At 52.5% G+C, this 26,025-nt stretch overlaps 12 protein-coding genes across 12 annotated transcripts; 6 read left to right on the top strand and 6 right to left on the bottom strand.

The window, feature by feature from the left end:
• Nucleotides 1-1,050: 1,050 nt before the first annotated feature.
• BKA58DRAFT_414153 (uncharacterized protein) lies at nucleotides 1,051-2,232 on the top strand (the record flags this gene model as incomplete). The annotated part of the gene is made up of 4 exons (XM_046172467.1): nucleotides 1,051-1,152; nucleotides 1,202-1,609; nucleotides 1,659-1,753; nucleotides 1,803-2,232. 4 exons carry the CDS (start codon nucleotides 1,051-1,053, stop codon nucleotides 2,230-2,232), a joined length of 1,035 nt encoding a protein of 344 aa, XP_046021169.1.
• A 410-nt stretch (nucleotides 2,233-2,642) lies between these two features.
• On the bottom strand, nucleotides 2,643-4,897 carry BKA58DRAFT_392081 (heterokaryon incompatibility protein-domain-containing protein). Its single transcript, XM_046170972.1, has one exon. The coding sequence runs from the start codon at nucleotides 4,788-4,790 to the stop codon at nucleotides 2,811-2,813; it is 1,980 nt and encodes a 659-aa protein (XP_046021168.1). The 5' UTR covers nucleotides 4,791-4,897; the 3' UTR covers nucleotides 2,643-2,810.
• Nucleotides 4,898-5,407: 510 nt separating this feature from the next.
• Nucleotides 5,408-6,397, top strand: BKA58DRAFT_38931 (SGNH hydrolase-type esterase domain-containing protein). Its single transcript, XM_046170729.1, has one exon. The coding sequence runs from the start codon at nucleotides 5,497-5,499 to the stop codon at nucleotides 6,277-6,279; it is 783 nt and encodes a 260-aa protein (XP_046021167.1). The 5' UTR covers nucleotides 5,408-5,496; the 3' UTR covers nucleotides 6,280-6,397.
• A 343-nt stretch (nucleotides 6,398-6,740) lies between these two features.
• On the bottom strand, nucleotides 6,741-8,600 carry BKA58DRAFT_405203 (uncharacterized protein; the record flags this gene model as incomplete). Its single annotated transcript, XM_046171895.1, has 2 exons — nucleotides 6,741-7,598; nucleotides 7,653-8,600. The coding sequence occupies 2 exons, from the start codon at nucleotides 8,598-8,600 to the stop codon at nucleotides 6,741-6,743; spliced, it is 1,806 nt and encodes a 601-aa protein (XP_046021166.1).
• Nucleotides 8,601-8,830: 230 nt separating this feature from the next.
• On the bottom strand, nucleotides 8,831-10,594 carry BKA58DRAFT_38923 (PLC-like phosphodiesterase). Its single transcript, XM_046170721.1, has one exon. It carries the CDS (start codon nucleotides 10,463-10,465, stop codon nucleotides 8,915-8,917), a length of 1,551 nt encoding a protein of 516 aa, XP_046021165.1. The 5' UTR covers nucleotides 10,466-10,594; the 3' UTR covers nucleotides 8,831-8,914.
• A 302-nt stretch (nucleotides 10,595-10,896) lies between these two features.
• On the bottom strand, nucleotides 10,897-13,652 carry BKA58DRAFT_392077 (NAD-dependent histone deacetylase SIR2). Its single transcript, XM_046170971.1, has one exon. The coding sequence runs from the start codon at nucleotides 13,224-13,226 to the stop codon at nucleotides 11,208-11,210; it is 2,019 nt and encodes a 672-aa protein (XP_046021164.1). The 5' UTR covers nucleotides 13,227-13,652; the 3' UTR covers nucleotides 10,897-11,207.
• A 570-nt stretch (nucleotides 13,653-14,222) lies between these two features.
• Nucleotides 14,223-17,609, top strand: BKA58DRAFT_345731 (mediator complex, subunit Med16). The gene is made up of 4 exons (XM_046168418.1): nucleotides 14,223-14,558; nucleotides 14,606-14,957; nucleotides 15,005-15,251; nucleotides 15,298-17,609. Exons 1-4 carry the CDS (start codon nucleotides 14,416-14,418, stop codon nucleotides 17,463-17,465), a joined length of 2,910 nt encoding a protein of 969 aa, XP_046021163.1. The 5' UTR covers nucleotides 14,223-14,415; the 3' UTR covers nucleotides 17,466-17,609.
• Nucleotides 17,599-19,404, bottom strand: BKA58DRAFT_392073 (P-loop containing nucleoside triphosphate hydrolase protein). Its single transcript, XM_046170970.1, has 3 exons — nucleotides 19,086-19,404; nucleotides 18,468-19,025; nucleotides 17,599-18,272 (listed from the first exon to the last, which is right to left on the bottom strand). Exons 1-3 carry the CDS (start codon nucleotides 19,158-19,160, stop codon nucleotides 17,724-17,726), a joined length of 1,182 nt encoding a protein of 393 aa, XP_046021162.1. The 5' UTR covers nucleotides 19,161-19,404; the 3' UTR covers nucleotides 17,599-17,723.
• A 35-nt stretch (nucleotides 19,405-19,439) lies between these two features.
• Nucleotides 19,440-20,640, top strand: BKA58DRAFT_367790 (PPPDE putative peptidase domain-containing protein; the record flags this gene model as incomplete). Its single annotated transcript, XM_046168924.1, has 2 exons — nucleotides 19,440-20,111; nucleotides 20,165-20,640. Exons 1-2 carry the CDS (start codon nucleotides 19,773-19,775, stop codon nucleotides 20,636-20,638), a joined length of 813 nt encoding a protein of 270 aa, XP_046021161.1. The 5' UTR covers nucleotides 19,440-19,772.
• Nucleotides 20,641-21,498, bottom strand: BKA58DRAFT_392070 (uncharacterized protein). The gene has a single exon (XM_046170969.1). It carries the CDS (start codon nucleotides 21,448-21,450, stop codon nucleotides 20,791-20,793), a length of 660 nt encoding a protein of 219 aa, XP_046021160.1. The 5' UTR covers nucleotides 21,451-21,498; the 3' UTR covers nucleotides 20,641-20,790.
• An 80-nt stretch (nucleotides 21,499-21,578) lies between these two features.
• Nucleotides 21,579-23,735, top strand: BKA58DRAFT_367783 (uncharacterized protein). The gene is made up of 2 exons (XM_046168923.1): nucleotides 21,579-22,640; nucleotides 22,689-23,735. The coding sequence occupies exons 1-2, from the start codon at nucleotides 21,658-21,660 to the stop codon at nucleotides 23,362-23,364; spliced, it is 1,659 nt and encodes a 552-aa protein (XP_046021159.1). The 5' UTR covers nucleotides 21,579-21,657; the 3' UTR covers nucleotides 23,365-23,735.
• Nucleotides 23,736-24,037: 302 nt separating this feature from the next.
• BKA58DRAFT_367782 (HotDog domain-containing protein) lies at nucleotides 24,038-25,617 on the top strand. The gene is made up of 2 exons (XM_046168922.1): nucleotides 24,038-24,363; nucleotides 24,461-25,617. Exons 1-2 carry the CDS (start codon nucleotides 24,180-24,182, stop codon nucleotides 25,243-25,245), a joined length of 969 nt encoding a protein of 322 aa, XP_046021158.1. The 5' UTR covers nucleotides 24,038-24,179; the 3' UTR covers nucleotides 25,246-25,617.
• The last annotated feature ends 408 nt before the right edge of the window (nucleotides 25,618-26,025 follow it).

The following is a 26,025-nucleotide window of genomic DNA, read 5'->3' as shown; positions in this document are numbered from 1 at the left end:
GTCTTCTTCGCAGCTGCGTCGCCAGAATGCTGCCCAGTCTTAGCTTGCCAGTCGGGGAGTTCGCTGCACGCTCAATTGGGTATAGCGCATCTGACATCGTGCCCACCCACCCACGCGGAGCCAAATGCCGTCCCAGAACTCCAACCGAGCCGCCTCGCCAGGGGCGGGACGCAAGCCCGCGTGGATACTCGAAGACACTGCTTACCAGAAACACCCACGTCCATGAGCTCCAGTACCAGTCATTCAGTGAAGGAATGCATTTCGCTTCCAGGCCCGAGCCCAGCGAGGTAAACACTACACTTCTCTGGTGGCACGTAGAGCTTCAACACTCAATCACGGCAGTATCCTCTTCTTCCGAGGATAAAGACTAGAACGTATGGCCTTCGTTGTGTCACCTTAATAGGTTAACTCGCCGTCTGCAGGATTCAGCCACACCCTTGGAACGGCAATTGAGCGATGCGACGGCTTCGCTAAGACAACAGTCGCATGAGCACAGACATCTCGAAATGTCAAAGATTGACATACACTCCAAGATGCAGATACACATGTGCATCCTTAGCGTCCTCGATCCATGTAATCCCCGTCCGTTTCTGGGGTCGTTCTGCAAATAAGAGCATGCATTGAAGAGCCGCGGATGAGAGTGTGCCGGCACTGTGGGATGGAGGGAGCGATACTGTCGGCAATGTCCTTACACAGAAGTGTTGCAGGGTAATTGAAACGTAAAGCTGCGTGGGATTGAGTGGCTGGAGGCCTCGTTCGGAAACGATCAGGAGTCGGTTCCTACATGCAAGCCCTCGCAGGAGACTTTCTTCCTATAGGATCTCAGACGACTGGGTTGGTTGTTATCTTACGGCCTGGCCTCGTACAGGTTAGATATGCACTCCCGGCTACCTGTTTCCACCTCCTGAAAACACCTAGTCATCACTGCTTTATGAACTTCTCGCAGTTCCTTATTTACAAAGAAGTCTACACCCCTTCGCAATGGTCGATCCAAACTCGACTGGAGAATGGCCCAATCGAGGAGGAGAGCTCATAGTAACTTGCTCGATCATGGCAACACTCTGCACATTAGTGGCAGGTTGGCGCATCGTCGTTCGGTTCCAGATGAGGCCGTGGCTTGGGCTAAGTGACTGGCTCATGATAGGAGGTGTTGTATGTTGGAAGCTTGTTAGCGCGGTAACATAACGCTGACTATGTACAGATACTCAACTTCGTAGCGTGCGTCCCGTATGCCGCCCTCGCTGCAAAAGCTGGTCAAGGCCGCTTGATGGCGGATCCATGGTGGACTGTCCCCGGGAATACATCCAAAGAGCTACACTTAATCTTTATTACGCAGTGTCTAAACGTCTACGCCATGTTCTTGGTCAAGGCCTCGATTTGCGCATACCTCATGGCTCTGGACTTTGGGCGCAGCTACCGAGTTCTCATATGGGTATCCGTCGTCATCGTGGTACTTTGCAACTTCGTCATGATGTTGATACTGCACTTTGCATACTGCCGACCGTACTACTCTCGATGGGACTTCTCAGTACAAGGGGAGTGCTGGCCAGAGGCAGTGAGTGACGCCACGGCGTATGTACAGATTGCTTCGAACGTCTTTACAGATCTGGTAAGTAATCTGAATGCTTCTTCCGCATGCACAGACTGATGCGCTGTAGATCTATGCTGCTGCGCCGATCGTATATATGAGGCACGTGCAGCTCAGCAAGCAGACGCAATGGGGTGTCAGAATCGTATTCCTCCTGGCCCTCGTGTAAGTATCTCCTATAGTGTTCCCGGTTACCATCGCTTACGTACAAAAGTGGAACTGGCCTCTCGATCGCGAAACTCTTCGTCACGATGAAATTCTTTCGATCTCAGGAGATGATGTGGGACGCCATCGATCTCAGTATCTGTAGCATCAACGAAGTTTGCGTCGGTATCATTATTGCGAACCTGCCACCATTACGAAGGACTATACTCGGCCTCTTCTCAAGATTCCTTCCTTCGAACTACGCTACCAGCCTCGGTGTTTCGCGGAGGAATACCAGCCAGTTCCACCCAACATCCTCGCACTATACTTCCAAGCTGCGCACCAAGCTGGATAATGAGGGCGATGATGAGAGCGAGCGACATATATTGGAACTCGAAGACAGGATACAATGCGCAGGGATTATGAAGACGACGCACGTGAGCATTCGCGAGGGCGATGCGCAGTCACAGAGGACGCTGTCGCTCAAGCACAATTTTTGATGTTCTGCGTTCTCTTTTGTCGCGCATTCGCAGTACTTGATGCAGCACTTTTCTTGGTGTTCTTCATAGGTTATATTGATAACTAAATTTGTATGTGTTGATACGTACGTATCCAGGTACTGTACGGAGCCGACACCTGAAACCCACCTGGACAGGCTCTAGATGAGGAGCTCTCTTCTTCAAACTACGTTCTGCGTGAACACACCCTATTTTTATGAGCTTCGCGTGGATTGTACGCACATTTGGTTAGATCTCACAAGCTTCCGCTTCCATATGAGCCTCGATCCTTGCCGTACCGCGAACCCAGCCTTCGCATCTCCATCCACTAATCACGCACTCAACCACCCATTGGATTATAGTCATGCACACGCAGCCGAACAAACGGTAGGCATACAGCTGACAGGGCCCTTCTTCGATCGCTACAGCGCTAGGCTCCGGTACCAGTGAGGGGAGTTCATGTCGCGCCCAGCGCGCACTTGTGTTATTCAAAGGATGTGCAGACAAGAAATGATACGTCGCTAAACCTCATGGTATTTACACGGATATTCTGGGGCGAAGTATTCCGCACGCTTCAAGTTTCAGATGAGATACACGGTCCGTTCTTTCACCTCAGCTGTCAGCCACTTGGAGATCTCGACCCGCCCCACGCCAATCCGCTCGGATACACGCCGCACGTCTGTCTTAACGATCAGGCAGTTCACATATAAGGGCCCTTCTTGTTCTTCCCGATAGAACTCCTGCGTAAGACCCACCACTTCGATCGTGAATGCCTCGTGGTCATTGTAGGTCAAGAAGAGTGGCCGAAAGTCGCTGTGTTCCAAATCTTCACGAGATGATAATGACCCCTCCAGATCTGGGAGATTCGCAACATAAGTATCCAATACGAGAAGCTTGTCCAAATCACTCGCTAAAAGCTGCCGTGTATCAAAGCCGGATGCGTCGCTTTTGTGATCATTTCTTAGCGATAGGATGTCGATCTCGCACAAGGGGTATAAATCAATATTGGGCCCGCGGTCATGAAACTTCTGGTAACTCTTTCCTTGAGCGTGTGGTCGCCTCCAACCTAACCAGCACCAACTTGGGTAGTCGGGCCTTCGCTCCAATCCTTCACTCTCGAAGTCAAGACCGTCCAGCATGCGGCTGATAGGTGTGGCCCAGAAGAACTGTGTGCCGTTCTGCTCAAGCCATGCTATGACACCTCTGCATGCATTGAGAGCATCGGAATCGTATGTAAGCTCAAGCTTGCAGAAGCATTCTACAAAGGACAAGAAGTCGAAATTATCTCGGCTCGCTGGCAAAGACATCCGAATCGAAGCTTTTGCCTTCCAGATACGCCGCCCGCTGTAGTCGAAGTTGATGCTCTCGTCGTTCCACCCCCGATTACACTGGAAAACTACTCGATCGTTCAGGAAGATCAGACACCTTCTGGAGAATATGTGTTCCTGGAATGTCCAGCCACGCTGAGTCCAGCGTGCGTTCTCCAACGCAGCTCCTGGTGGTGTCAAAGCTTCAATCAGAGCCGTGCCTCTGATAGACATTCGTTGTTGCGACATAGGACGCGCTATCGACACACCGCTAAGGCCTGTCCACGATGAATTGGCACAAGCGGCTACGATGGTCATGACAGCCGCGTCATAAATCTCCGTCATTTTGTCCAAATGTCGTGGGAGATCCGGCGCATCTTGAATCAAGCAGAGAGCGTCGACCCAGAGGTACTGAATGCCGCATTTGATACAAACTCTGATGGCGTCCTTGATCGTTGTTGGCACCTGTTTCCACCGTTTCCTCAATGCGTTGGGCTTTGACATCGTTTTGACGTTTCTTTGGAGCAACTTCAGTTGTGTTAGGTGGGATGGGCCCCAGACATAGCTCAGGGCAGTGTACTCTGTTGGTAACAGCTTTACGTTCAAGCACATTGCCTTCACGTCTATCAGCCGAATTGTTTCCAATGTGTATGTCTCGAAGCGGCCCCTCCTACAATCGAAGTGAGACCCACAATCTCTTACCCACGATGATAACTCTGTGAAGTTACAGTACGGCTTGAGAAGCTTGCCTCCACATTCGTAATATGTACATGATTCTGGCAACACAGCGATCCATCCGCGGACAGAAGCCCCTTCGTCATAATCAGAGAAAGGGCTATAATGTGATGCTTCGGCGGATTGTCGATCGATTATTCGCAGATACAGAACACCGTGGTGCTTGTCCAACTGACCCTTGTTGAACTGAACAACGAGGTCTTTTTCTGAGTCCGAGGTACCCCCTTCTTTGATCTGACCTCGGGCAACAAGCAGAGCCACAAAGAAGCTACACATTGGGCAAGTCGTCGCAAGTCTGAGTGTCTCTAGGGAGCGGATATCCCAGAGCTGGTATTTTGAATCGTCTTTGATGACTCCATACACATAAGCAGGATATTCTTTACCACGAAACACGGCTGTACAGTTCCATTGTGCGCAGAGCTCGCATAGTCCACATATTTCCGCTGATTTCGGTATTTCGGCTTTGTCCTTGGATGTTAGATGCAGAAGCTTGTTCAGCCATGCGTTAATGGTGCGCATCTTCAGAAGTCTTCGATAGAGGCGCTAGAATCCGAGAAACTTAGGTAGCAGTCGGACGGGTCGGGCATGGGTAATCCGCGAGCAATGTTGGAAGAGTTACGGAGATGCTTGGTAGGCAACAAGAATCGCGCGCCTGCCTCAGTAAGAAGATGCTGTGTGGCTGGCTGAGTCAACCCGCCTCAAGCAAAAGCGTTCCAGGCCCACGCGAAGCCAGCCTCCTCATGACCAATTGGCTGACCACGCAGCAAGAGTTCGGCCAGCATCGACAGGTTTTAAGGTTGTCACAAACAGACAAATCATGCGCAATTCAACTTCGCGAAGCCAGGCGAACGCGAATCATACGTCTACCAGGATCCTTCCCCATTTTCCACGCGGTCGGATCTCCTCCGCAAAACAGCACCAAGGACGCAGGCATTTATTTTCCCGGGGCCGATTGGTGGAAATGGCCCAGCACAAACGTTGCAAGCTACCCCGGACGATCTACTCTACCGCATCGACCATCAGCGCCGAAAAGGAAATTATGGGGTAAAATTCCGGAGGACCGTCATCTAGAAAGTAGGTCATGTAGGGATGGAGCAGATCAGTTCATGGGTATATAAGTAATAAGCATCCTTCATTAAAACCAGCAGGCAAACCATCAGGGCGAGATTTGTCATTACATTCCAATTCTATTCATCTCACAGAAGCACATTCAAACAGCATCAACATGCATCTCCCAACAACCCTCACCTACATCACCCTCCTCGCCTCATCCTCCGCCCTACCCTCCCCCAAACTCAAACCCAGCGCCCAAAAACCACCTTACTTCCTCCTCGCCGGTGACTCAACAACGGCCGTACAATCCGCCGGCGGCGGCGGCTGGGGCACAGGTTTCTTAACAACCACCCTCACCAAAGGCGCTTCAGGCACAAACTACGGCCACAATGGCGCAACAACCGTGTCCTTCCGCCAAGGCGGCGACTGGGCCACCGTGCTATCCTCCGCGAAAAACGTCTCAAGCAAATACACGCCCTACGTCACCATCCAATTCGGGCACAACGACCAGAAACCCGATAAGAACATTAGCGCCGCAGATCTCACAAACAATCTGATTGCGTATGTAAACGAAGTACGGGACGTAGGCGCAACACCCATCCTCGTTACATCCTTGAGCCGGCGCAATTACGATGCCGATGGGAAGATTAAACTAAACCTTGCGGATGTGGTGGCTGCGACGAAAGAAGCGGCGAGTAAGAGCGGAGCCGATATCATCGATTTGAACGCGGCGAGTACGGCGTATTTGAATGCGATTGGCGCGGAGAAAGCGCATACATATAACCTCAAGGCGGACGATAACACGCATTTGAATGCAGAGGGGAGTGTGGTGTTTGGAAACTTGGTAGCGATGTTGCTGGATGATGCTGTGAAGAGTGTGAAGAAGTACGTCAAGCCTGTACCGAGTGTGCAGATGGCGCTACAGAAGGGTGTTTATATTTTCCCTGTTGTTTAGGGAGGGTAGGATAGTCTTTGCTATCATCGTGTAGCAGTGCAGGATTAAAGCACAAAGCCTCACTTCCAAGAAGAGTAGCTATCTCATGTGTCTGATGTGATTTGCGCCAAGTTTCGCATGACAGACTGAATGATGCTAGAGGACTTGTTACTTGTGGTATTCATCTGAACCGAGAGTACGCATCCCATTTGCCCCATTTACAGCATCACACTTGAATACTATCGATGTGCACCTCTCTACGATCTTAGCTTATTATCTCTCCTCTTTTGACAGCATAGTATGGTAGACTAAGAGTCAGCATAGAGATGGTCTCCACCACCGCCCTTCCGCCTTCCCCACCCACCCGGTTTACATATTCCCTGATGTCTAAGCCATCGATGACAGGTCTGTTGTGATGAGTTCTTTTGTACAAATAGTATACTACAATACCATGGTTCGATTTTATACAACGGTGGAGAAGCTTACTTCCCACCCCCCGTCAAACTCTCCCTAACCTCCTTAACCCCTTCTTTGACAACCGCACCAACATCCACCGTCTTCCCATCCACGCCCGCCCTCTCCTGAACACCCTGCTCAACATCCCCACCCTCTCTGTCCACAAAACGCGGCCTATTCTGCCACCCATTTGCGTGCATATACCCAGCGGTCACAAACCCCACAAATATGCCACCAAAATGACTAGCATGGTCCGCAGTCGACGCGCCCTTCTTCAACGCGTTGATAATCTCAAGCACGATAAAAGCACCCAGCAGCATCTTAGGCCAAAACGCCACCTCGCCCTCTTTCAAAAAGGGAATTTTGAGCTTCTCTTGATCGGTGAGGAGGCAGTAGAGAACGGAGATACCCCAGATAGCTGCTGAAGCACCAACGGAATGAGCAGTAATATTTCCACGGCCGAGATTAGCCCAGTAGAGGGAGAACAGCGTACCCACGGCACCGGCGGAGATATACGTTCCCATAAAGGTGCCGCGGCCAACGAGGTCGCAGCATGCGGGGCCGACGAGACAAAGCATCATCATGTTGGCGAGGAGATGCTCGTACTGGACGTGGCTGAAGACGTTGAGCACGCTTTGGACGGCGCGCGGGTAGCCGGGGACGTGCATGAAGTAGCGGGTTAGGATGGGCCAGAGGGGCATCACGCGCCATGCTACTGCTACACCGACGTTTATGAGTAGCAAGGCGCCGATGGTGGCGGTTGTAGGGCTGAGGTCGGGGAGCAGGCGGTAAGAGGGCGAGGGCGGGAGGTAGTAGTGGGCGAAGCCATAGCAGATTAGGACCGTGAGGAGCACGAAGGCAGACATGGGGTAGAGACGTTGCGCCTGCGATGAAGTTAAGAGGTGTCATTTTGAGTAAAGAGGGGAGATGATGCTTACAAGAGTTGTTTGTGCGAGCAACTCTTCTTCCGTCTTTGCATCCGTTATTACAGCAGCCTTGCTGTATTTCTCCATTTCCTCTTTCCGTCGACTGACTTGTTCGCGACCGAAGACGTCGACGTAGGCTGTTTGACCGGGCTTCATGAGCTGCGTCCCAGTTGGTGTACGCACATACTCTCCAGTCGCAAGTTTCTCCTCCATCTCCCTCTCTTGTTGCTCCTTCTCTTCTGCTTTCCGTGTAATCTCCTCCAATCGTTCTCTCCTCTTCTCTTCGATGTTGAGCTCAAACTGACTCTTGCCTGCGTGCAGTATGCCAATCTTCCGATTGTCCTCTTCCTGTTGTATCCTCTCTGCCTCTTCCTTCTCCATTTGTTCTCGGAAAGCGCGAGCGGGGTCTTTGTATTTTGACTCGGTTTCTGGGTCGGCCAGCCATAGCTCGTAGGCTATGCGGTTTGCCTCCTTCTCTGCCCATTCCTCTGCTGCACGCGCCTCATCTATTGGGTATTTCTCTCGCAACCACTCCAAGCCCTTCAATGCCGTATCTCTGCTCACGTGTGTATATTGCTTCCCCAGATTGTCTACGCCATAGTCGGCTAGCGAGCCTGCTGTTCTCCGATGGTGTAATATCCGTAGAACATTGTTGCCGTCATGGCCAGATAGTCTTCGCCCGAATATCCGCTGTATTGCTGCATCGCTGACTGGTCCTTCGGGTAGAGGACCTATCCTAACTGTGCGCTTGCGTGATTGGGGGATGCTCGGGTTTTGCGGGGTGTCTATAACTCTTGCTCGATAGCGGGGCGTGGAGACGAAGGCACGACATTGCGGTCGCGAAGCTCGATGTCGCTGTACAAGAGCTAATAAGGGCGACCTCAGGGTTTGTTCCGAATGCGATTGCGCGGTACAGAGTCGCCGCGCGAGAGATGCGCACGTTGGTCGGAAGAGTGACATGGTGTGAGATGCGCCGGCCCACCACAATCGTTGCACTTAGGGTTGGCGCTGAGTAGCGGCTATCGTCGAATTGTCTTGTTGACAGCCGTATTTGCTAGGGCCGAGCAATGCATGGTACGCACGTCGTGGGCTATGGAATGCCAAATGCATGATGCGCATCGCCAAAATGTTCCGTCGGCATCTCGGAGATGCACAGACGCTCCCCGTCAATCACTTGCACATAGCACTCACGAGCCAACATGGGGTGTAGGTGTGACCGGGATCTTAGATATCATATATACACATTTGTGATCTTCTATTGAATTTGTTCTTCGTCAACTCTCCCCCAGTGCTTTCATCTTCGCTAACACTCCCATGTTCATGCCCACGATCAGCTTGACCAACTCCCAGTCTCCATTCTCGCCCACATTATCCATGACAATAATACCTGTGCTTCCATCGCCACTCTTAGCCCTCCTCACTGCACTCTCTTCGCTCTCGTCTGTCACCTCCGGGTGGCGAGGCGTCGTATTTGGAGCCTCCAAGTGATGCCCCTCACAAAGCCACTCTTCCATGCCCCTGTTGACAATCTTGGCGATCGCTCCAGGCCAGCAAGATTTCTTCCAGAAATTACTACCAGAGAGAAAGTTCAGGTACAGAGGACCTGGTGGTACTGGGTTCGTGACATCGGTTGTTATTCCAGGAATGGGGTGAACCGCAGCAGCCGAACGCACGAGATGGTCGTTACAATGCTGTATCTTCGTCGGTATGATATCCGGTACTAGGACCTCGCAGAAGTCTTGCAGACAAAATGTCGGTGCGGAAGAGTGCGATGGGAATACGGCGTGGGTTGCGTTGTGCGGCCAGGCTGTTGCGTCAAGGCCGCCATTCTTGCAATTCGAAGTTGAAGATGAAGCCACAGTCCGCGCTACATTGTACCGCCGTACCAGAACCAGTTTACTCCTGACAGCCCCCAAGTACGGTATTGCGTTCTCCGTATACCAATGGCGCGCGTTGGGCTTGATGTAATGCTCCTCCAGAATGCGGGCAAGATGTTCGTCCGTCGCGCTTCCTACACCTTCTCGCTTCAAACTAACCAATACCGACTCGCTAGGGTTTGCTAAGAGAAAGTCGTAGCATGTCCTTAGGATAGGCTCAAGGTACTTCGGTCCTGTCAGACTCACAGGGAATGCGCCGTGTACTAGGTAAAGATCTTTCTTCGATGCATCCGTCGCGTGCGTTGGCTGTACACGTATATCAAGGAACCTAATCCCATTCTCTAGCTGTGCCTTTACGTCGTGGACCTGGCATCGAACAGACGGGAGGGCTCGGTAGTGTGTATGCGCATTGTGCGATCCTGGGATGCTTATGGCTGATAGAGGCAGATCATCTGGTAACGAGCCCATCCACGAAGAGTATTTGGGAAGGTGGTTAACATGGATCGAGAGATGGGGAACTGGCTTCGATGGATGAAAGAGGGCTTTGTAGGTTGTTGAAGAATCTGCGGACAGCGGAATAAATGACTGTGTTGCCTTTTGAGTATATGACGGGTGCGTATCAATGCGATGGCGTTCACCATTGGATGTCTGGATGGTGAGACGGAGGGTTGGATTTGATAATGTAGATGCGTCGGACTGCTTCGAATTTGCGACTCTTAAAGTGTACGACTCGAATGGCTGCAAGGTGGTTTCAAGGTCTTGATCATTGAAACTTTGTGCATGGCTGCTGAGCTCAGGTGAAGTCGGCGCCGCGGATGGAGCGCTTTGAGCACCGAAGAAGTACTCGCTTGCTTTGGACTGTAGCGTACTTGGGTCCTCAAACCGCTCAACACGCTGAATTGAGAAGATTGTAGATGTCAAGTTTCGTACGATAAGGGCTGAAGCCATGGCCGAAAGTTCCAGCTTCTTGCTGCGATATTTTGATGCCCTTGGTACTGCAAGGGTAAGATGTAAGGTCTCTCAAGACACGTGGGCGCGTGTGGAAGTTGACAAGCTTGAGATGCCGAATGAAGCTGTTGCAAATGAGTGACTTCGTTGCGAGGCTGGAGACTGCGATACGATCGAGTCTCGAACAAAGGGCACAGTCCTACCTCGCTAAGGTGTAGATGCACGAACAATGAAAGGTTGAGAAATGGTTGTCAGCCAATGTGCACAGGCCGAATCGAGCGCCAAGGCGCCAGTCCTAGGAAGGCGCGCAAGGGAGGCGCAATATCTGGGGCACAAGATCTAGGTATAAGAGAGAAGGGTGCAGTTATACGCGGAAAGTTCGTTCAAGTCACTAGGATCACAAACATCACATGGCTCGTCTCAACACGCTGTAGTAGTAAATATCTCGCATTTGTCACGAATATCAACAGAGGCCTAAGCCTTCAACTATCATCGGAACCACTACACTGCGTCGAAAAAGGACCCCAAAGCGTCCGATCTGCCTCTACCAGGGGTTCCTCTGGGTATCATGCAGCCAAAAGGTAAGATATGCATGTCCAACAATGAGAAAAGTACTGGTACAACTGACACCTCAACTGTACACTTGGAAACCCACAAACGCCTCTCATGCAATGCACCGCGCACATAGATACGGCGTCTGTCTGAAAAAAGAAAGCCGGCCAACGCCGAGAAATGCAGTTCGCTAGCAGAGAAGGTGATTCATGTTTTTGGGCACCGGGCCAGTTGGGCTCTGGATGATGTGCCGCTGTGCGCTGCCGGAAGATGAAGGACGAGAATCGCTCGTAGACGACGTCGCATACGCGTACGCCATTTCTTCCTGAATTTGAGCACTAGGTGTACGATCCTTTGTAGGTGTGAAGCCTTCCATTGGTGGTCGCTTCGGTGAATGGTTGTTGCGGCTGTCTGCACTCGAAACAGGCTGGAACACAAAGTCTGACTTTATCCTGGTCAATCTTGCTGGCTTCCTGGGGGTCGATGGAGTCCGTCGCTTCTCGATGTGAATCACGTCGCTGGCATCATCCTTCGGGTTGAGCTGAGTTTGCTCGTTGAACTTTGACTCGATAATGGTAAGGGCCGGATCGGATGCTTTGGCCAGAGGCTTGCCTGTAGGTTTGGCGCCGCCTTTGGTAGCCTTGAAGACATTATTGATGGCGGGAGCCTCTTTCTTAGGCTCCTTCTTTGCCTTGGTCTTGCTCGCTGCTGTTGCCTTCTTTGGCTGTGCTTTCGGCTTCCTTGCAGGTGCTCTGGTTGCGGGCTTGCCGAACAGATCCATCTGCCCGTCTGCTTTCCTCTTCGTGCCTTTCTTGGACGGTGTGTCTGGTTCCGCTTTGTCAAACGATAGTGGTAATATGCGGGGACTTTGCCCAGGTGTGAGCTGGCCTGCATTGCGTAGGACACCAGGTTTTCGAGGAGTTCCGATGATGACCTCTGCTCTTTGCTTCTCCCTAACTTTGTTGAGATCCTCTTCTGTGACCGTCTTGTAGTTCATTGGGTCGTCCCATCGTCGCATGTTGGCATGGCGCGCGACTTCATCGCAAGGACCTTTGACTACTAGGTCCCACTTGTCCTCGAGATCTTTACCCATCGGCTCGGGGTCGTTATTCAACCAGACGGTGACTCCATCCTTTCGGTCGCGAACGATGTTGCACATCTCGCGAGCTATGCGCCGCACACCGGGGACCTTCAACGTGGTTCCAGCCACGATAACAGCGTCTGGCCTCATGCGCATGTCATAGGATGCACAAGAACCAATCGACTCATCGTCAGGATTGTGTTCGTTGTAGAGAACCATACGAGGACGCAGCCGGCCAATGCCGTGGCTGCGCTTGTCTGCGACTTGGCGGATCTCATCGTTCTCTACACAGCTTGGGCAGGGAGGTGGGCTAGGCCCGTTGAACTGCTCGGCGTCGAAAGGCTCCACCTTTTGACACTTGGAGCACACCATGTAATCCAAACCACCATGCACTTGGACAGTCTTAGGCCAAGGTCCCTTCTTAGGCAAAGGCACCGTTGTGCTCAGAGGAGGTAGTGAGGTATCTATGCCATCGACGTTCTGGGTGTAAAGCCGCATGAGGCGCCCTTCCTGAGCTAGGGTTGCGAGAAGATGGTGGAAGGCGGTGGGCTGCGCTGATTTTGTGTGCTGGGATAGCGTGCGCACCATGTCGTGGAATGTCGACGTGGACGTGTCATCTTGGTATACAGACGCGTCGAAGAGGTCCTTTCCGGAGGACTTGAGCTTGTGCTCCTTCTTGAGCGTGTTGAATAGGCCAGTAGCTGATCGAAAATCGGGAATGCCTGCCGAAACCGAGATGCCTGCACCTGCTATAACCACAATCTTGCGCTTCTTGTGCAGAACGCTCAGCAGGCGTTGCAGCTGTGGTAGCTCGTCTTCTTCGACGTCTGACCTGGAAAGGTCAAGGTATTCTGCCGTGCGCTCCTTGGGCTCTGCCGTCTTCCTCCTCTTTACTGGACGTGGGTTGTCGTCGTTGCTGGAGGGGGGAGAAGGCATGTCTTCTGGCGCGGGTGACGTCTTGGCAGAGGAGCGTCGCGAGGAGGATGGGGACATGTATGCGCGACGTTGAGCGAAGGATTTGCTAAGCTCAGGCGGTGGAGTGGGCGACCGAGAAAGGATAGAGAGATCTGAATCCGAAATCTCGGTCAAGGGCGAGCTTGGCTCGTTGTTTAGCGTGCTGTAAGCCATGGTGAAGGAGCGCGGTGGGTATTGTGGGGTGGACAGCAACAGGCAGTGACAGCCGTGTGTCGCGAGGGAGGTTCAATGTCGAACGCAAGGCGCCTGACGGCTTTCAGGGACCCGGCGCGTCTAGTACTACAAGAGTCCTTGCAGCTTGATCAAGACGGTGGAATTCCGCATTAATTTCTGCGCATCTATTCGAGATATGCCGCGTGCGGAGAGTGTTTGGAGTCGTGATTGTATGCAGGGCGTAGGTTGGGGGCTGTCGGTCGTGGCTGCTGTGCTACCGCTGCTGCCGTCGTCAGATCGGGCAGGTGCGCTAGACGACCATTGTGACGCTTTGAGAACGCGCGATAACAATAGGGCAGGCGCGCGTCCGGAGTAGACGCGTTTGTGGGCGGTGGTGAAGGGGGGTAGGAAGGGTGAAGAGGTTGGCGGTGGATGCGATGACGGGCGAGCGCTCGTTGACCTGGACAACCATGGGCGCCGGGTAGGTGTGCCAAGAACAGAACCTAAACACTCGACCTGTTTACGTTTGCAGCACGTCTGTGCTGGGCCGAACATGACACTATCTGAACGGGAGCATCATTGTAGTGGTAGACGTAGAAGAAGCATGTTAAGTCGTGTCCATAGAGTACAACAGCGAGCTTCGAAGCAAGTCTTCGCTCGTCATGCTTCCAAGTGGACGGCACAATGGCATGCTCTTCGTGACAGCCACAGCGCATGCAGCCCCTCCCAGGTTCACAGAGATCGGCGCAATGCGCTTATTTGACCGTCGCAATCCCGGAGTCGCATAGACATCCTGAGCTCTTTGCAACATTTCTTGAGCTCTTGCGATAATTATCATTAGCATTCTGGGAAGGATGACTGCCCGAATGACGATTGTGCGCGAAGCTCTCACGAACAGCACACCAGATGGGACCGCGCTAGTCGATCGTTAGCTGCATCGCTTACTGCCGCAACTGATCCCAGACAACCGGGGCGCAGCCTCACCAACCCTCGACCCTCTCCACGTCCGTCTTTGTCTTGAATTTCGTGCCTCATTTCCTTGTATTCTCTGTGATACCCGACGACTCGCTCGTCATCTCTTCGTGTTTGTCTAGTGCGACTTTCTTGGCGGGGTTGCTTCCCACCTCTTGTTTTCTCGACTGATCTCACCTCCAGCCGACCTGTCGCCGGGCGCAGCTATCTCACCACAATGGACGCCGCAAGTTATAACATGGATGTGGATGATCTCTTCGGAGACTCAGAACACGTCAACATACAGTCTATCAACGCAACGCCGCCAGTGAAAGGGCTCGACGGGCGCATCGATGAGCTAGCGTCTAGCGGCTGTTGCCAGTAAGTGAGTCTTGGCTAAGTCTGCCAGCTTCACTAACAAGTGGTAGAAAGATATCATGGTCTAAGAATGGCTGTGTTGCGTACATAAGTCCAGACGGCTACTCTGTCCACCTTAAGATTTTCTCGCGAGACCCTGAATCGGGCAAATGGGATCTCGGAAGAAACGTCCCTCTCGAATTCCCACAGGGCCGCGAGATCTTTCGTTTGACCCATCTCTCATGGAGTCACTTGGGTAACGATCTCGCTGTTATGGACGAAGCGGGTCGGGTAATGGTCTTCTCATGCGCCATGGCCTTGGACCGCATGCATTTCACCAGAGCGGAAGTAGCTCATCCAGAGTCCGAAGTAGATGGTGTGGTCGGCATGCATTGGCTTGCGATCCTGCCCTACGCGCAAAAGGTAAGATCTCTTGGGTGTTTGCAAGACTGCATCTAATCTCTACTCAGAATCTCATTGCTTGGTCAGCTTCGCAAGAAAAAGGCAAATGGAAGTGGAACATCAAACAGCACATGTTCAACAATGCGCACCATCCTGTGGAAGGCAAAGCATGCTTCACATATCTGAAGAGGCATGGCGAGCTCAAGCTTCGCTTCCAGCAGATTGACAACAGTTGGCAAGAAGTCTCCGCTCAATTAGGGCCTATGATCTCAACAAAGGAATCCTTCACACACGCAGCCTTTACGTCCAATAATGGTACGGTCTCCTGTATGCTTTGGTGCTATCAAACTAACTTCTTTAGATAATACCCTCCTACTGGCTGCCTACGATGTTAAGAGACGGTTGCACTTGTATCGTATCGAGACAATCTGGAATGTTCCGACCGACAAGCGTAGCCAGAACGCCGGTCCATTCGAGAAGCCAACCATCCAAGTCTCATTGATCGCTTTGGAAGATGATTGCAACCCTGTCGAGCTTTCAAATGACGACCTGGGTGACGGCACAGCATCGAGAGGTGCGGCTGCCGCTCAACTGACACACCTCAACTTCCTTCCCGTCACGCCCGAGCAAGACGATGGCTCAGTGCCTACCATCCAGGCCATATTTTGCAAGCCACCGAATCCGATCTCGTATGATCTGAATCCGCAAGAAACGCGGTACAGCATCATCGTCAAGTGGCAGGTGCATCAAGAGCAACACAGTCAACTGCATTCCAGCCTCGATCAAGTGACATCAAAGAAGAAGAGCGTAAGCTCGGTACCTGTACAGAATATGTTCCTTCTAAAGAGACAGCCTGACTTCTCATTACACGCCGTTGTCTTAGGGTTCTACCCAATATGGTACAGCATGCTCCTGGCATTCACCTACAGCGATGGAGCTATCGAGTTCAGGAAGAGATCGGGCATGGAGATAGTCATGCCAGATGGCAATACCGACACCGTAAACTCGCTGTTACAAGCTGGTTTCATCTTTCAGCACGCCGAACCCTCGCTACACGTCGCTCTATCGCCCAATCACTGCTTGGCGGTATGCATGCAATTAGATGGAAGCCCAAAGCTGCGCTCCATGGAGTACTCTCACGGCACACTCTCATCAGACGATGATGACCCTCGCCATTCCGCCGCTCTCGCAGCACTCATTCTACAGTCCTCGTCAGCAGCAAATCAATACTATTCCAGTGACGACATCTTCGCTCTTGTCAGCTCCCTCAGCGACAAGCGCAAACACGACTTCATCAACCTGCTCTTTGAAGGACTTCAAGTCAACATCGACTGTGGCGTAGACGACACATCAAGCAACCACTTCCTTCTCCTTGGCCGTAGCCCCTTCTTTGTAAAAACGCTCTCAGCCATGAACATCCTTGGGCTTCAAGGCAACATTGACCGTTCTCTGAGCAGCAAAATGGCCTGGCAACTCATCAACATCAGATTCGTCACTCAGACCCTGACGTCCATCGTCCGCCTACACGGAGATCCATCGAAGAGCACTCTGAGACCGGAAGCCGCACCCCAAATGATTGGAATATGCAGATGGACAATGCACTACATGGTCTACATCCTAGACGACCTCTTCGCCCTCGGACGCGCCCTATCCGACATCCCCCCAGCAGACCTCACGCGCCCCGTCCTCGAAGCCAAAATCCGCGAACTCAACAAACCCGCCCTCCTCCTCATCCTCTCCGCCTTCCCCCGCGCCATGATGAAACTCTGGTTCCCACCTATTGCGTGGGTCCGGCGCAGCGCAGAAGCCTACGTGACGCCGCCCAACCCTGCGGCCGCGAACCCCAATGCACCGCCCCAAACACCTGAAGCAAAGAAACTCTACGCCCCTCTTTATGCCGCTATAACCGACATCCCGTTCGATTACCGCTACTACGAACTCCTGCTCAGCGAGACCCAAAACCACGTCCGCGGCACCTACAAGCAGCGCAACTTAACGGACATGCAACGCAACAGCATCGAGCGCGAGCTGCTCCTCGGGAAGATCCCCGATATCCTCTTCCCTGTGGCGAAACGCCTTGTGACGGATTACCTTTGGAAAAGCACGCCGCAGGTGACTTGTCTGGCGGATAGGCTCGACATGGGGAAAGTCATGTTCACCGATACCACGTGGTTGGGCTTCACGGACTCAAAACGTGCACGGTATTGGCATGACACACATGTGGTGGATGTGTGCCAGAAGATGATTATCAGGGGGACGGGCACGTGGACGCATCCTGTGGGGTCCGCGACGGGGGGCGGGAACAGGTCGAGGAGTGATAGTATTCAGAGTGCGGGGGCGAATGGAGAGGGCAGGAAAAAGAAGAATTTGCTCAAGCAGTGTACCAGGTGTGGTGCTTGCATGGAGGATGTTGTGCCGGGGTTGCCGGGGTATACTCCTGCGCACTCTCAGTACTTGCTGGGGTTGAGTAAGCACTGCATCTGTGGGAATAGCTGGATGCTTGTTGAGACGAAGGGAAAGGCGAAGTAGCTAGACTGAAGGAGAGGTGTAGAGAAGACGAGTGAAAACTTGTACTAAACAGACTTTCAGCTTTGCGCTATGCATCAATGTTCAATAGCAATTTAGCAGTCAGACATCACAGCATAATATTGGAAGTAGGTGGTTTGTTCGTGATCATGTTTATTCTCATTCATTCAGTGCAGTCTAGCTGCTTTTCATATAGCTCATCATAAGACGCGCATTTAGATCATAAACACATACACACATGGCCAAGACTCATCAAGCTGTCTATGCCTTCGCGGCACCAGCCTTGATGAGGAGAATATCACCATCCTCGACAACGTAATCCTTGCCCTTGGTCATGATCTTGCCCTTTGCCTTGCAAGTGGCTTCATCACCCTCTTCCAGCAGCGTCTTGTAGTTGTACACGACGGCCTGGATGAAGGTCTTCTCGAAGTCACCGTGAATGACACCAGCAGCTTGTGGCGCCTTGGTGCCAGTCCTTATTGTCCATTGTCGGACTTCGTCGGTACCGGTTGTGAAGAAGCTACCAAGCTGAAGGGCCTTGCGCATGACCTGGATGGCCTTGGGCAGCGCCGACTTGGTACCAAGGTTCTTGAGCTCTTCGGCGGCCTCCTCGTCGGACATAACCGCGATGCGCTCCTCGAGCTGCACAGAGATGGGGATGATTGGGTCACCGGGGGCGTTGGTCTTGACCCATTCGGCGATCTTGGGGAGATGCTTGTTCTTCTGGCGGATGTAGTCCTTCTCGCTGAGGTTGACAAGAGTGACGACGGGCTTGGCAGAGAGGAGGAAGAGAGGGTTGATGTGCTCGACCTAGCAAACTGTTAGTACGAGCTTGCGAAAGATATCTCATGTAGATAATGTGATTGGGATGTTGTTAATCAGAGAAGGACTTCACTTCAGAATAGCCCAGCGTTAATGGGCCATCAGAGAGCTGGGATTATAGAGCAATCGCTCTTTGTCATCTTGTAACAGGGTGTGTAGGAAGAGGATGTGAGATGTACATACCTCCTTTGGCGACCAGTTGCCCTTCCGGACATCCTTGCCGTCTTTGAGCATCTCGAGGACCTTCTCAACTGTGGCTTGCTCCTCCTTGAGCTTCTTCATCTCCAGACTCTGACCGCCTCTCCTTGTCTCTTTGACAAGCGCGGCGTGTGCCTTCTCGGTGAACTCAATGTCCTTCAGGCGCAGCTCCTCGGCGATAATGTCCAAGTCACGGATAGGGTCGACGTCACCCTCAACGTGGATAATCTCGGCATCGTCGAAGCACCGGACGACTTGGAAGATGGCATCGACGGCGCGAATGTGCGACAAGAAGGCGTTACCGAGACCAGCACCGGTCGAAGCACCGCGCGTGAGACCAGCAATATCGTAGATGGTCAAGTGGGCAGGTACGACCGACTTGGGCTTGTAGTGCTGTACTAGCCAGTCGAAGCGCTCATCTGGGACAATGACGCGCGACTCTTCTGGGTCGATTGTGGCATATGGGAAGTTGGCGGGGTTACCAAGGGAGCACTTGGTGATGGCTTGGAAGAGGGTCGACTTGCCGACGTTTGCTAGGCCAACCTGGCAATCACTGTTAATGTGAGAACGCGACAAGACCAGCTAGGTAGGGCTCTCACTCACGATACCAGTCTTCAAGTTGTTTCCTGGCCTGCCGAGCGGGAGCTTCTCCTCTTTGACCTGCTTCTTGGGAGGCATTTTTTTCTTCTTGGGCGCGGACGCGTAGGTGCGAGCTGCAGTGAAGGAAAGGAAAAATTTGGTGGGGGAAGATGAAGAGTGCAAAGAGGCTGGGAAAAAGCAGGCAGTGCTTGCTGCCGGGTTGTAAAAAGTGGGTATCAGAGAAGAGAAAGAAAAGGTGAGAGGCCTGGTGGGGGGCGTGATGAAATAGAGGGGTGGGAGAGCTACCTAGCAGCCGCTCTCCTGCGTTTCCTGGGTTAATTGACGGTGCAGCGAGTCCAATCGAATTTTCTTAAGTTTATGTGGCTAGGGCGGTGTCCGTGCAGCGCTTGCTCGAATCAGCAAGCGCCGAAGCCGCGTCTCCAGCTCTCGAGATCGCCAAACCGACGGTCATGGCGACTACGAACCTCCATCTCCATCTCCCTCCCCACACCTGTCTCTCCGCATATTACTTCAGGGCTGGCCCCATTCACTGACCTCCGCCCTCCCACCATTGTACCAGTACCTCGTACCACTCAACGTCCCTTCACAGCGTCTATGATACCCCACCCTTCCTCTTCGGTACCGACGTAGAGACCTACCGCAATACATACCACACTCGATTTGTACATACATCAACCACACACATAGAGAATGTCATCTTCTACCCGTCCCAAACCATCGCGCAAAAGTTCCAGCCAACATAGGACCACGCTGTCGCTGCAGAGAACCGAGGTCTCCATACACGTCTATGACCTGTTACCGCCCGGCAAGGTTGCCACCGTACTCTGGGCAATTGGCAGCTCTCTCCTTCACACGGGTGTTGTTATTGGCGACAGGGAATATGCGTATGGTGGACATGACCGGCGAGACTTGACAGGCGTGTACTGGACGAAGCCTGGGCAAGAACCCCCGGGTGGCACGTTCAAGCAGGCAATCCTACATGGCTTCTCTTTCCGACCTGAAGAAGAACTGGAAGCCATCATACAAGAGGTGTGTAATATCAATCTAAGAAGTGCTTTCCGAAAACTAGCTAATCATTCCAGGCCTCACACGAGTTCCAAGGAACGTCGTATAACCTCCTCACGAAGAACTGCAACCACTTCACGTCCTACCTCTGCGAGAGGCTCACGGGTCGCCCAGCTCCGAGCTATCTCAATCGTGCCGCTAGCATCGGCGTCGCTCTACCATGCGTTGTACCACGGGAATGGATAGCGCCACCGGATTATGATACTGCTGATGGAGAGTTGCTTGACGAGGAATTCGAAGACGAAGGAGCGTCGATGCTACGTCATGATCGAGAGCGAGAACGCCAGAGGACAACTGAGGAAGCACGGGGCTGGGAAAACGCGGGCTATCCTGCTGGAAGTAGTCGTGGTGATCAAGGAAGCGCAAGAGGGCCTATTAGGTATGAGGCTGGAAATCTTGCACCCAGGCTCGTCAACATCGCGGAAACGGATTCTAGTGGTCGAACTATTCCACCCGCTGAAAGGGCGCCATTGCCGAAAAATCTGACATGACTCTTGAATTGGTCTGATTTGCCCTGGCCACTATATACTGCTCTTGTGATGCATGCCCAAGTGCTCATAGCCGCTACCCATGACGCCTGGTGAACCCTACTATCATCGTACACTTCGTCTGATTTCCATTCCCACATACTAACAAGCAGTCTCTAACCCAATCTCCTCGGCTTCTTGCTCCTTGTGCCACCAAACTTCAACCTCGTCGAGTCGGCCAGCTTCACAATCAGCGGCCGTATTCTCTTTCCCTCAGCGCCCAGTATCGCCTTTGTGACTGCCTCCCTGCCTGCGCCAAACCCTCTGTACACCAACTCCAACTTCTGAATCTGCGGCAGCAAGCCCTTGTCCTGGATTCGGTTCATGAGGAAAGCTGCCAATTGATAGGCTGCATCGTATGTTCCGCGCCCCGCTTTCCTGAAGCCGATGTTCCCGCAAGATACCGAAATCAGTGGGTTCCGGTTTGGCTGTGTCAGACACAGATGTGTGTTGTGCTTGGTGGCGTAAACGTGGAGTTTGTGTTTGTCGTCTTCGTCCCATTCGCGCGACGCGAGGTTCTTGAAAGGGTCGAGTTTGTTTTGGCCGGGTATTATTCCGGGGTATGGATTGGTGCCAGCGTTGTTAAAGTTGTCATCTACATTGCTGAGCAGCTGGTCGAGACTCTTTGACTCAGGCTTCTTGCGAACGAAGGGAGGAGCTGCAGCGAGGACTTGTGTGCTGTGGGAAAATGGTCGCAGAGGTTGCGTGTGCCGACATGATGAGCGAATTGAGCATGTGAGGGATCGAAACGTCTGCAGAGTTGTGTTGCTGGCCATGTTGAAGGCGGTAGATGCCCCGATTGAGGTTCGGGGATGCAGCGATTTGCTAGAAAGTCGCAGAAGGTTGCAAGTCTGGCTTGGCATTCGGAAAAAGATGGCGATGCTTCTCACCCACCTTCGCCGCGCCCACCTTCCAACGCTCACTGCTTGGGCCGGTCCTACTTCAATTTGATACCCAGATTCAATTGCGTTCAAGTCCAGAGCATGAGGCCCCAAACAGCAAGCACATTTGCCGCCACTGCGCGATGGAGCATACAACCCGCCGCTGCCACGCCTGCAAGCGCATACGGAAGAGCTGCAGCGTATAGACGGATATCAACACTACCAAGAACATCGCAAGTCTCTTCCACACGCACATCACTACCGTCCACATCTACACTCTCCTCCCAACGCTTCCTCCGCAGCGAATTCTTGCCCCAAGATGTCCTCTTCCGCACATCATCCGCATACGCCCGCCACTTCTCTTCTCGGCCCGCCCTAAACGAGCAAGCGCAAAAGCAAAAGGACGTAAAGGACCAAGAGCCTGACACCACCAAATCAACAGCCTCCGAGGGTAGCACCTCAGAGCAGGCTGCAGACGACCAGGCAAAGAAAGAGGGCGAGGAAGCCAAGGAGAAGAAGGAAGGAGAGGAGGAAGCTGGTGAACAGAAGGAGGGTGAAGAGGGCCAGAAGAAAGAGAAGAAGGATGCGCCCCCACCTCCACCTCACGGCGACAAGACACCATGGCAAGTCTTCACCGAGACCTTGAAGCAAGAGTTCCAGGCCTCGAAGGACTGGAACGAGGGTACAAAGCAGCTGGGTGGTGCGCTCCACGACTTCCAGCAGAACCCAAACGTTCAGAAGGCCGGCCAGATCTCTGAGGCTGCCAAGACAAAGACCACAGAGGCATTGAAGGCGACGGCATCAGCTGTTGGTCACGGTGCGGCGTGGACTTGGGATACTATGCCCGTCAAGGGCGTTCGTGCTGCTGCGAGGGTCACTGGTAGCGGACTTGAATACGCAACTCGGCCAGTGCGACAGACCAAGGCCTTCCAGGCCGTGAAGGAGACCATCGACGATGGCAGCTCGTCAAGATACGGTGGTTGGGTCGAGAAGGAGGAGCGCAGGAAGAGGCGTGAGCTGCGCGAACTCAACGAACTCCAGCGAACTGGTGGTAAAAGCCTGGGGCCAATGGAGGAGGACCCAAAGTAAGACATTCCCTCAAACGCTCAGGATCATTGACTAACGATTAGCAGTGCTGGCACAAATGTCACCCTTCACAAAGACGCCAAATACAAGGAAGTCTGGAGAGAATGGAAGGACAACTCCAAGCTCGCTCAGGGCTTCTTCAACATGAAGACCGTCTACAGGGAGTCCGACAATGCCATTATCGAGACCGCGCGCAGTATCTCCGACCGCATCACTGGCTTCTTCGCCGAGAACGAGACGGCCATGGTCATCAAGAGGTTCAGAGAGATGGACCCCAACTTCCAAATGGAGCCCTTCCTGACCGAGATGCGCGAATACATACTCCCAGAAGTCCTGGACGCATACGTCAAGGGCGACATTGCCGTCCTGAAGGAGTGGTTATCAGCAGCGCAATACTCAGTATACGCAGCGCTCATGCAACAATACCAGGCCGCTGGCCTGAAGTCTGACGGAAAGATTGTCGACATTCGTGGTGTTGATGTCCTGAACGCAAAACTGCTGGAACCAGGAGAGATCCCAGTCTTCATCCTCACCTGCAGAACCCAAGAAGTGCACGTCTACCGCAACGCCAAGTCCGGAGAACTGGCCTCTGGCATGGACGACAAGGTCCAGCAAGTCACATACGCCATTGGTGTCACTAGGATACCAGAAGACGTCAACAATCCCGAGACACGAGGATGGAGATTGATCGAACTGCAGAAGAGTGCCAGAGATTATTACTGAGCAAGTCGCCACTAATCTCTTTTTCCTTCCCTCTGCGTTCCACCCTGTACGATTACACTACCTTCTCACTGCACCTTAATGTTGGTGGTCATGTTCTTGCTGCATCTTTGGCGTCCAAAAAGGCAGTTGTTGCTCTGTTATTATAGTCCTTGGCTGGCCTCTATATGGGGTTATTATGTTTCGTCACCTGGGTCATGGAAGTGGATAGATGGACGCCGCAGATGGGTATGGCGTTCTACATGACGCACTTCTCTACTCTGTATGTATAGTATGATGACTTGATGGATTGGTCGAGTGGAAATACCACGTGTAAAGCAAGTGGAACAAGTTTCCAAGGACAGAACTGAGAAAATCAAACCTCAATTCACACATGATGTATCGTCTCGAGCCAGTTCATAATTGTTTTACACAATTTCCTAACGTAGACTGAGGAATTCAGTCGCCAGCATACATAGGTGGGCACTGACGACAACCCGTTCAGAATAAAGGGGCACCCACGCCACGAAACAATTCATCATCATCGGCCGAAGTACGTACTAAGAGGTGCCAATATACATAATGACAAAACCCATGAATAGTACACCATCTTGGCAGTCCATTGTCCCAAATTTCCCTTGTCCGCACAGCCAACAACATTGCGCTCTCTGAACCTCGGCACTTCCTATTCCGCAGCGTCCGAGCTCAGGGACAAACGCGCGCGCGGAACCTCCGAGTGTCCACGGGTACTACCAACGTACTCACCGCCGACTTACGCTCTAGCCTAGCCAGAAAGAAAAAAGTCTCTTCTTCGAAGTCTAGGCGCTGACTACGTAAGTATGATATCCGCAAGGTCTGCCTTATCTGGGCATGTGGGTCGCAGAGTGTTAGGTTTCGGGGCATACAGAGCATTGGCCCCGCTGCGCGAAGTCCGCCCGTCTTGTATAAAAGGTGGGAGGTGGCCCGGTGGTGTTGGGAGTTTGGATAGAAAGATTGGTATCGTTAGGTGGACGAGTAGTATTTGTAAGTTTGTTCCAATCCTCGTCTAAATGAGACTTGTATCTGCCATTGTTGTGGAAGACTCGAGAAGGAAGAAATTGGTAAACTAATACTTTCATAGCAGCAGAACAATCGCAAACCACACAACACACATCATCACCACCGCCACCACCCAATTCTACTCCCAAACGACCCCTCTATATCCGCCTCCCCATCGCCCTCGCACTCACACTCCTCACACTCACCAGCGGCTTCGTAATCGCCGGTTTCCCCGCCATGGCCTCCCTCCAAGACCTCGCGAACCCACCTACCGACGCCGAAACCCTCGAACTCTTCACCCCCTCCACAGAAGCCATTGCAGAAATAGAACGAAGCATATTCGACCACCCTCTCACAAAATCTCTATTGGAGGATCCCAAATACATTGCTTCGCGGCCACATCTCAAGATACCAGAGGGCCTACGGGCACAAAACCTCACAGGCGGTACACTACTCGGCCCGGATAAGATCGCCGTCCCCCCAATCCAATTCAGCACAGCCGACGGCTCGGAATTCGTGTCATTGCAATACTTGGGAGAAGCGCTGTGTGGCCATCCTGGTATCGTTCACGGCGGCCTGCTAGCCACCCTTCTCGACGAAGGACTGGCACGATGCTGCTTCCCCGCGCTGCCGAATAAAGTGGGTGTGACAGCAAGTTTGAAGATTGATTACAAGGCGCCGTGTATGGCGGGGCAGATTGTTGTGCTAAGAGCCGAGACGACAAAGGTTGAGGGGCGGAAGGCGTGGGTTAAGGGACGGTTGATGACGCTGGGGAGTGAGGAGAAGGAGGGGGTTGTGTTGACGGAGGCGGAGGCGCTGTTTATTGAGCCGAGGCAGGCGGCGCAGATGAAGAGGGTTGTTAATTAGAGGGTGTGTTTTGGAGCAAGGTGTTCGCGAATGTCGTGGACGTTGGTGGATTGCTCAGCGATAGACTTCTAGAATTCCGATATGCGGAGAGGTTCGTACAGCACAATTCCTCTACGACCTCAGATGTGCCATCAAAACACGGTGTTGAGAACGTTGTAGTCTGAGTCGATACTGTGAAACATTGATCGAAAGACAGTGGTATGCCGGGTGGGAGGACGTTGGATATGCTTACCATGCATGATGACAGTCCACTTTACCACTGGAACAAGACATCTCACTCAAGGTATATGTTGAGCGTCAACGCGTCTACTTCATCAGGGCGAACATCACATGCAGACTAAATAATTTGGTACGACACTCGCTTCTTTCATTAAAGTATTAACGTCCGATCCAATCCACCGTTCCAGCCACCACGTCAACAATAGACGTTTCCCTCGCACTAGCATCCCTTGCCCACTCAGGGTCAAGCCAGCCAACATCGTTCCCCCCTTCCCTCCCTACTCGACACGCGAGCTACATACAACAAGAGGAGACAAGACAGTGAGGAGATCTTTCCAACCATCTTGCACGACGACGCCATTGAAAAAACAAAACATATCCAGATCCGTAGATCTGAGACAAACACGAACAATAACAACAACAATGATGATGATCATCAACAAGATACTGCGATCTTCCAAAGATACATTTGGACACAGACCAAGTTGAAAAGTATGTGGGAAAAAAAGAGATATCGGGAAACGAGGTTGGTGGGAAAAGAAAAGAGTGTGTGAGAAAAGA

The sequence above is a fragment of the Alternaria rosae genome (genome assembly GCF_020736505.1).
Source record: "Alternaria rosae strain MPI-PUGE-AT-0040 chromosome Unknown BKA58scaffold_10, whole genome shotgun sequence".
NCBI lineage: Eukaryota > Fungi > Ascomycota > Dothideomycetes > Pleosporales > Pleosporaceae > Alternaria > Alternaria rosae.
The sequence above is the reverse complement of the archived record's forward strand: the minus strand, read 5'-3'. Positions and strand labels throughout refer to the sequence as shown.